This window comes from Triticum urartu, chromosome 3, assembly GCF_003073215.2.
Source record: "Triticum urartu cultivar G1812 chromosome 3, Tu2.1, whole genome shotgun sequence".
NCBI lineage: Eukaryota > Viridiplantae > Streptophyta > Magnoliopsida > Poales > Poaceae > Triticum > Triticum urartu.
In genome coordinates, this window is record NC_053024.1 from 734,119,905 (window position 1) to 734,129,496 (window position 9,592).

Below are 9,592 nucleotides of genomic sequence, written 5' to 3' on the forward strand. Positions count from 1 at the left end.
CGTAAACGGATGATACTCCTTTGCTTCGCCGAGAGCGGCACCTCGACACCAGAGAAAAGGTTCACTATCCTCAGCGGAGCTTCCGAGATGGCGGCCCATCCACCATCGTGGCCGCCAACGATGCGCCCGCCAACGGCCTCATCCGGAAACCAGAAGCGCGAGAGGATGATGCCGTACGTCCTCAACGCAGTACACGTGCTTCCCCTTATCGTTGCTCCCCGGATTAAGGATCAGCCACGGGTGGACACGTCGCGACGGGTGCATCGACGTAACGGCGTGCCACGACGTGCACACGGCAGCGAGGCGGACACGGTCGACGCTGTTCACGAGTTTGGCGTAGACCAGGCTGAGAATATCGTCAGGGAGAATTGACCACCTCTCCGCCACCGCCGTCACGGTCCGGCCCTCGATGCTGCTGCCGCCGTCGTCGCCGGCGGCCTTGTGCGTCGGCTCCTCCTCCATCTTTGTGTCCGTGTGCGTGCGCCGGCACGATAGTAATAATCGATCGTTTATTGTTCGGTCGACGAGACAAACTATATAAGCGGTCGGTGACAACAAACCTAACCGGACACGAGGATTGGGCTTCTATGGGCCTTGCTCTGGGCCCGGCCTGGCCCAGCTCGGCCCACTCCGCCCCTTCGTTTTTCTACTACTAGTCTCCATCTGGGCGAAGGCGAGACCAGACCTCACCGCCGCCGCCGTCGCCTGCTCTCCCCGCTCGCGCCGCCCGCCCTAGAAAAGCCCGCGACTTTCTCGCCGCCGCCACCCCCCTCCGCCGCAGGGATGGCCGAGGACACGGAGACGAGGCCCGCGTCGGCGGGCGCGGAGGAGAGGGAGGAGGGGGAGATCGCGGACGACGGAGACGGCTCCTCCGCCGCGGCGGCGGGGCGCATCACCGCCCACCCGCTCGAGAACGCCTGGACCTTCTGGTTCGACAACCCGCAGGGCAAGTCCAGGCAGGTGGCCTGGGGGAGCACCATCCACCCCATCCACACCTTCTCCACCGTCGAGGACTTCTGGGGGTAGCGCCTCCCTCCCTCCCCTCATCCCCAACCCGTTCCCCCTCTCGTTTATGCGGTCCGATTGGATCCTCTCCCCTAAGATTGATTGTCGTCGTTGCGGTGGCTGGCTGGGTGAAATTTTGTTCCTGTCGATGTGCTAGGTTTAGTGGATGCGATTGGGATTGGGCAGGTAACTATTGTTTCTGCGTTGGTCAGTTTGTCGCGGTTCATCTACGAGGAGCAGCGCCGTGGTTAGTGGTTAAAAGCGGCCAGGGTTTCCTTGTAGCTTGCAAGTGAAAGCGTCGTAGCGTTTTGTTCGGTGCGCACGCCTGGGTTTGAGATTAGGAGGAGGCTTATATAACAGCACCTCGTTTCATAGGCAGGAAGTCGACAACGTGTTCTGAATGATGCATATCTTCAAGCGCTACTTGTTAATTCTTAATAGTAATTCATACTGTATTCATTCATTTACTCTTACCATGATTATTTGATGGACACGTTATTGTAGTGTCATGTATTATGCTGTCTTTTTGTTCTGGCTGTCTAGGTGTGCATCGAGGACAATTTTCATTTTACGCTTTGGTAGTTGACTAGATATTCTTATCGTTAGAATTTGTGATACATCCAAATGTACCTCTTTGCGCTTCTGTTAACAAATAATACTGGTATTAATTTCTTAACCGATCACTCAATCACACATGGCTGAAAAAAATCTATTTCGTCATTTTCTTATTTCTCTTGTGTTTCTTTCTATTTTATGAACTTTTTTAACGAGATTACGTTTCTTTTCTGGTTGTTTAGATTCAACTGCAAGCTTTGGTTTTAAGAATGATAACTCTATATGTGTAAATTCAGTTGTCTTGAATTAGCCTATTGTTTATAACAATGAAGGATAGCTGAAGACTGTAAGTTAGATTCCCTGCAAGACATTCATCTTAAGTTGACGCAAGACACACTCATAAGTTATTTCTAGATATTTATGTTAGACTTTAGGAGGAACTAGTGTTACATACAGCTAAGATTACTAGTAGAATACTCAATGTTCTATTGTAGTCTTAAGAAATTCTGTAGGTTAAGTTTGTGTAGTATGGTACCCATACTTGACACCTCTAAAATCTACTGCTCCGTCCCATAATGTAAGACGTTTTTACAAGCTAAAACGTTCTTGCATTATGGGACGGAGGGAGTAGTTTATATTAACTAAAAATAGACTTATGTTAATGGTTCTAGTTCTATGAGAAATTTTCAGCCACCTGCAAGCATGCCATGTTCACAGATTCGAGATAGTCCATTAAGCTGCTGAATAGTGTGCATTGTGTGACATTGTAGCTTGTCTTCACCTGTTCACCAGATTAACTATTCTTTCGTGCTACTGGCTTGCTTCAGAAATTTGGTTATGTTTGTGTTGATAATTTAATTTGCATTTTCATTTGTTTTTGAGCTTGTGCTTTCATCTGTTGATATATTCCTTTATGCCTAACAAGTTGAGTGGTATTTCAGCCTTTACAACAATATCCATAACCCTAGCAAGTTGAATGTGGGAGCCGACTTCCATTGCTTCAAGAATAAGATTGAGCCAAAATGGGAAGACCCCATTTGTGCCAATGGCGGTAAATGGACCATCAGTTGTGGGAGAGGGAAATCTGACACATTCTGGTTGCATACTGTAAGGATCTTTTTGCATCGTTTTTGTTGCACAATTATCTTTTTTGTAACTTCCACCCTAATTCCTTTTTCATGTTTAGTTGCTGGCAATGATCGGTGAACAATTCGACTTTGGTGACGAAATTTGTGGAGCAGTCGTTAGCGTGCGTCAGAAACAGGAACGAGTAGCTATCTGGACTAAAAACGCTGCCAATGAAGCTGCTCAGGTATGTATTATAAAATGCATACTATAAAACTGTTCTTTGATTGCAGCCAACAGCCATGTAGTTTAAACTGTCTCAGATATAAGCATGCATAATATATTGTGACCTGCATATAAAGAGGATGACCTGACTGTGTAGCCCTTTACAGTGTGATTGTGCTAAATGTCAGTATGTATGTAATGCTCCCATTTTATGTGCATAATTGAATTAACTTGTATTCCTGAAAGGATGTATGCAGTACACACCTTGAACAGCAGAACACTGTTGATGAAACTTGACCTGTTATCTTCTTGTTTACTGTGTTTCTATGTCTTCTTTCCCTAAAATAAGTTTGTATTAGAAGAAAGTTCCACTATTTCGACCAAATATTCCAGTTGTGCTATGTAACTCCCAAGTTATTTTAACTCTTCTTGCAACATACGCTCAATTATCTGTGTTATTCTCTGGCTATATTTTTATGTCAACTCCTTGTGTAAGCATTTAATTGTGTTAGCATTTGTTGGCAGTGTCCTCTGTAGCATCATAAAGTGTGATACATTTAGGAGAACTCCAGGCCCCGCTTGGATGGCTGTTTTTGCTTTCTGCGTGTATTAAGATACAGTTGTATCTTACCAGCCACCAATGAAATCCCACCGGAAAAAATACGGAGCCCTGGAGACGCTAATTTCTTACGGGTGTAAACGAAAGAACGATCATTTTGGGCTGCACCTAAACGACCAACCAAGTGTGTTTTTCCAGCTGGAGGGAAAAAATAATTCGGAGCCGTATTTTACGCTGGTTTTGACCCAGAATATGGCCATCCAAGCGGAGCCCCATTGGATGGCGAGACATGTTTATTTGAAGCTCCATTGATAAATGTTCTTAATCCCCCAACATAGTTCTATTTATTTTCTCTGATATGCACTCATTCATTATCATTATGCAAAATACTCCCACGTCATTCTAAATCAATCATCAGAGGGTACCTGGGTAAATTCTATCACCTATCTCTGTGAAGTACAAATAGGTGAGGGAGTACTATTAACGGTTCTGTTTTCTGTGCCACTGTGGATACATGAGCATATGTACTGTCTAGTTTCTGTCTATCATTTCCAGCCAATCATCGTTTATTAGTCTCTGAACACATTCCCTATTTTATTTACCAGATAAGCATTGGCAAGCAGTGGAAGGAGTTTCTGGACTACAAGGACTCCATTGGGTTCATTGTTCATGTGAGTCACTTGCACCTAAGCCTGGATTGCATTGTGTCCTTGCTGTCACCGTCTGACACCGTCTCTTTCTGCTTGTTTGCAGGAGGATGCAAAGAGGTCTGACAAAGGCCCCAAGAACCGCTACACCGTTTGATCCCGCGACTCATCGATCCTGAGAGCTTGCACAGCAGGCCTGCCTACTCTTGGACGCAAGAAGGTTTCTCCTGGGATAGCTTAGCTTGTAGCGGGCGGATGCTGTTTTCGTAAGGATATATTATGTGTGTTTGCTGTGAATTGCTTGGAAGACATAATCTAACATCGTTGTGTTTGTCGTCGTTGTACTCCATAAGTCACATTTTATGTTTCATGAAGAGTTATTTTATGAGAAGCTGAGTGTTTACTCTACTGCTGGATCCATCTTGGACGTGAGATGGTTTCAGTGCAAAGATTGCTCAATTATGTCTCCATCTAAACTTAGTTGTTATGTATGGAATATGTCGCATGAAAATATAAAGGAATGCTACAAGAAATTACGGAGAATTTACTGATTTTGTTCCTAACATGAACAAGTCAAACACTTCCAGAAGAAATAACAGAAAACATGGACAAGTCAAACGCCTGGCTTCCAGAAATTGACATGGTTGAAACAAAAACCAAAGCTTAATGCACATCTGAAGATAGCAAGTGAAAGATGACCCAGTAGAAATTTCTTGGTTCTTACAGTAACCATTCAAACACGAAATTTGCAGTTCAATGGTTTTAAGTTGATGAGATATACAACTATGCCGTAAAGATGTTCCAAGCGTTGTTCACTTCCGAGTGAAATATCTGTACTGTTACTATATTAGCTACTAATTCGTGCTACTAGCGTCCAGCAAATTCAATTCCTTCTCACAATTCACAGCCAATTCAATTCGTGGCAATTGTTACTCAATCAGGTTTCAAGTTCAGAATATGGTCCAGGTAACTTGTTTCAGAACAATATTCCAGCTTGTTTCTCCATAGTAGCAATTGCTGCAGGGATGCCGTGGAAAACTGTTAAATTCCATGTCGTTATTTAACTCCCATCTCATTGGAAAGCTGACGACAACACACACTCTCCCGAGATTTTCAGCCTCTTCCACAAATCATAAAAACTTGCGCAAAACTAAAGCAAGTGATAAAACAGAGACCAAAAACCAAAAGAAAGAAAAATTTCATCAAAGAACCTCAGACTTGCCTGCCTCCAGGTAGGTTCATCCTGCGAACAGGATCCTGGTGTCCAAATGTTGGGCTACACACAGCTCACAAGTGAAGCATCAGGAAACTCGGGGGGAATTTACTGCTTCAGTGGTCGGAGCACAGCTCACAAGTGAAGCGTCAGGAAACTCGGGTTGCAGTGGTGCCTTAGATAGAACCACAGTAGATAAAACAACAGTGTATATTTCTGTTTTCGCTGGCATCATAAACAACAGGGTCTTCTTCTGAAGTGTTATTGGTAAAAGTGTAAATGGTCAGCGATATGGTGTCATATCATACAAGGTTCTCAGCGGCAGCATAGTATACCAAACTAAGATAACTAAGATTTCTCCCATGCGAAAACGACACATGATGCGCCTAGTTACAGTTCCATATGGCCTTGCCGCGGATTCTGCTTCCCTCGACGGTCCTAATTACTCGAGCCGCTCCATCTGTCAAATGAAGAACCCAAAACCAAAGTTAGCAAATAGCATGTGTTATGTTTCAACTGGATCTCTGCTCCCCAAAGAGCTTGATGCGGCAATCATGAACAAATTGCAAGGGTAAAAAGGACTGTCAATCATCATCTGGTACTAATTGTCACAAATCTGGCAAAGCCACTAGATATGCGCTTCAATTACAGCAACTAAAAGCAATGATTTAATTATTGCTAATTCATAAGGTAAATGGGAAAAGCAGAGAGTACCTTCCACAGGCCATCATTTAAATAGTGCATGTTGTCAACTCCAATTCCTTTGTTGATGGTGCTTCTGCAAAAGCTCAGGATTTCAGCAGCAGCATTATGCACGGCCAAATGCAAGACATGATACTAGCAAAGAATGTATAGGATGTAATATTCAGGATTTTATCAGTATATCTGCGTAAGGTTCTGCTATGTTGAGATTTAATTTGCAGGTACTATCACATAGTATAAGATATAAAGTAAGGAATACCAAAGGAGACCACCACAAATGCATTTTTTCAACACATACTCCCTCCGTTCCTAAATATTTGTCTTACTAGAGATTTCAACAAGTAACTATATACGGAGCAAAATGAGTGAATCTACACTCTCAAATATGTCAATATACATCCGTATGTGGTAGTCCATTTGAAATCTCTAAAAGGACAAATATTTAGGAGCGGAGGGAGTACTATCATTCATTTGGAAACATTAGGACAGAACCTGACTGAAACGTCAAAAAAGATGGAAGAGACTCTGAAGCACCATTAGTGATTAATAATTCGAAAGGAGCTTACATGTCTTTCGCTGACATCTTTGTGAATCCAATCGCCAACGCGTGTTGCTTGCCTTCAGCCATTATAGCCTGACAATTATAGTTTTCAAGAGATAAATAATCAGGCTGCTGGTTGGCATGCTCAGAAGAAGGAAGCTTTTTCATCATTTTAAAGTGTATTAGGATGCATAGTAACCAATATCAAATAATTACAATACTATGAACTAGTTAAGTGCACTAATCTGCAGACAGACAAATTTAACTCATGTGAAGATAATAGAAACAAAGACACTAAAATATAGCGATGTTATGTTGCTAACTATGACAGTCTACCGAAGCAGACGAGATTCATTCGTAGTGTATCTATAAATGGATGAACTGGAATTTAAAAGATTAGTCTTGTACCACTGGCGTTTCCTCCTCGACTTCATTGTCCAACACACCACCAGGCGATGTGAGTCCAGGGCACATTATGTTGGCACCAGAGAGAACAAACTTGATAGCACCTCTGTCCACTTGGAACTTCTTCATGATGTTAGGATCTGATCAAATGTAAGCATAAGTTAGCAAAACAAAGGGGGGCGGGGGTATTTTGGAATGCAGATTTTTCGCAACTAGTTGTGCCCGCACCCCATGCTGAAAATATGCATCTTGAAGTTTAAAAAAGAAGGAAACAAATCAGGGACATACATATACATGTTATAACATGACCGCTTGCTTGCGAAAATTTGTGCACAAATATGGTATACTATGTGCAATTCAGAAAAGACAACAAACGGGCGAATAGTATACAAATTATCCAACACAAATTTGTATTGTTGCTCAGTACACAAATGGTCACACTATTGTTTAATTCTTTTATGAACGCCCATATTACAGCACTTCATCTATGATATGCTCTGAAAATGAAAAAAAAATGGATTTTGACAAGGGTTGCGCCCGCAGCTAGTTGCTCATTCTTGTTTCTTGATATTTTGATGTTCTGCGTTTACAAATAACTCATATAATTTCCATTCTGGTTGACATTCTTCAACAGGTAAATGTTAAGAGTGCTGGTGCTCCAATTCTCTAACAGATAGGCAAGCCCAAACATATATATATATATATATATATATATATATATATATATATATATATATATATAAGAAGCAAATTCCATAGATAATGATGTACGTCACAGGGGAGAAACAACAGATGTAGCGATGGCATGCCAGAAAAAAATTGAGTGAAGAAAATTACACTGATGAAGAAGGCGCAGGGTTGGCATGTATGGACCATCGCGGATGTTGAAAAACAGTGGGACATTGTTCACCACCACAAGATTGAGATGATTTTGGCTAGGGAAAGAAACCAACTGCATTAGTTCTTTGGAGAAGCTAAAGTAGTCTTTGCTCACAATCTAATCTACCAGCAATTACATGCAACCTAACCTATTCTGGCTTCTAGAAGTAGAAAAAAAAACTAGGAAACAGCCAAATGTAACTCTCAGCATGTCAGAAGCATAGCACAGACATAACAAAGGCAGGCTATTAAGCAATAAGCATGCTAACCAATAAATAAAGGTAATTCAACAGACGATCAAGCAAGCTAAATCAGAAAGATGGGGAACCACTGACCATTTGACAACAATCATCGGCGACTTCTTTGGAAGCATGTCCTCCAGCAAAGGTTCGAGGAGAGGGTACTGCAACAAACAAACTTGCTAATTTCAGTATAGCTCAGGAGAAGATAGCAGGTTCCGCAGCCGAAACAAAAGATAATAAATAGAGAGGGCTATGCGGATAATTTAGACATAACCTCCTCGGCGATGCTTTGCCGGATCCTCCGCTGCACAGACGCCTTGACCTGATTCTGCCCGGATATGTCTTCGGAAGAGAACCTGGAGAAAAAAGAGGCAGCTTTTGTCATTGTAAAATAAACCCTGCGTGAGTGCTTGACAAGGCACAAAAATCTTCTTGTATAGGATGCATTGGGGATTAGTAATGGCCACGCAGGCCATCAGAAATCGTCTGTGACCGTGTTACCGTCTATAATCACAAGGCACGGAGAGCAATATAGAGATTGACACCATGCCATTTGGTCAGCTGAAACAAGTTGCTTGTAAAGCCAATCGGGAGGGAAGCGGCATGGTGTGGAGAGCAAGTGCAGTTGGGAGACTAGTGCTTGCAAAGCAAGCCCGAGGCTCTGATCCGGAACGCGCCCCTCCCTCCCTCCTCTCTAGCTCTCTCCCACGGCGGCAATGGCGCCTCCGAATCCAGTACTACTTATGCGCTACTCGTCTACTTGGCGTACGGGTTTGGACGGAGAGGGGAGGGGGAGGGGGTACTCACTTCTTGAACATGGTGAGCGGCGGTTGGCGGCGCGGCGACGGGGGTTGGGGAAGCGGCAGATCGACGCGGAGGGGCGGCGGCGGCGGCGGCGGGCGGCTCGATCTGGACAAGGAAAGAGAGAGAGACAGGTCGGGAGAGGAGAGAGGGTTCCGGCGTGGGCCCCGCCCCGGTGAGATGTGGGAGGATATGCAGGGACCCACATGTCAGCGCACAGTTGTTTTGGTTTTTTCTCCCGGTTCTGTTCTTTGGGTTTTCAGCTTGCTTCTTTGGTTTTTCGGCGCATCTTCCTCGGTTTTATTTTCTACTGTATTTTCTTATTTTATTCGTATTCGGTTTTTCGTTTCTCTCCTTTTTTTTTCATTTTCTTTCAATGTATGTCTACTTTTTCCTGCACACATCGTATTTTTTTATATACGCGTAACATTTCTATGATACAACCTTAACAATTCTTCGTGCATTTTTTAAATACATATATTCAAACAAATTCCTAAATATGTGTGAAAAATCGAATACACATTGAACATTTATTTAATTGCACAAAAGATTTTTTAACCATGCAGACGTTTTTTTTCATTGTACAATGCATTTTTTTTAAATGTCACGAACACTATTTGGAAACATGTGAACATTTATTTAGAATGCCTCGTACATTTTTATGAATTAAATTGAGCAATTTTTTAATCGTGTGAACATTTGTTTTTACATTATATAAAATATTCAAAAAAATGACATGAAACACTTTTTTGA

At 42.8% G+C, this 9,592-nt stretch overlaps 2 protein-coding genes and 1 non-coding gene across 3 annotated transcripts; 1 reads left to right on the forward strand and 2 right to left on the reverse strand.

Moving 5' to 3' along the window:
• The first annotated feature begins 665 nt into the window (after window positions 1-665).
• On the forward strand, window positions 666-4,464 carry LOC125546301 (eukaryotic translation initiation factor 4E-1). The gene is made up of 5 exons (XM_048710522.1): window positions 666-1,022; window positions 2,502-2,667; window positions 2,747-2,872; window positions 4,015-4,080; window positions 4,163-4,464. The coding sequence occupies exons 1-5, from the start codon at window positions 784-786 to the stop codon at window positions 4,211-4,213; spliced, it is 648 nt and encodes a 215-aa protein (XP_048566479.1). The 5' UTR covers window positions 666-783; the 3' UTR covers window positions 4,214-4,464.
• Window positions 4,465-5,099: 635 nt separating this feature from the next.
• On the reverse strand, window positions 5,100-5,195 carry LOC125549758. Its single transcript, XR_007301480.1, has one exon. It is a non-coding gene; the product is annotated as a small nucleolar RNA snoR97 (small nucleolar RNA).
• Window positions 5,196-5,465: 270 nt separating this feature from the next.
• Window positions 5,466-9,020, reverse strand: LOC125546302 (malignant T-cell-amplified sequence 1 homolog). The gene is made up of 8 exons (XM_048710523.1): window positions 8,846-9,020; window positions 8,313-8,394; window positions 8,132-8,199; window positions 7,755-7,852; window positions 6,921-7,057; window positions 6,538-6,605; window positions 5,984-6,047; window positions 5,466-5,729 (listed from the first exon to the last, which is right to left on the reverse strand). The coding sequence occupies exons 1-8, from the start codon at window positions 8,854-8,856 to the stop codon at window positions 5,712-5,714; spliced, it is 546 nt and encodes a 181-aa protein (XP_048566480.1). The 5' UTR covers window positions 8,857-9,020; the 3' UTR covers window positions 5,466-5,711.
• Window positions 9,021-9,592: the final 572 nt, after the last annotated feature.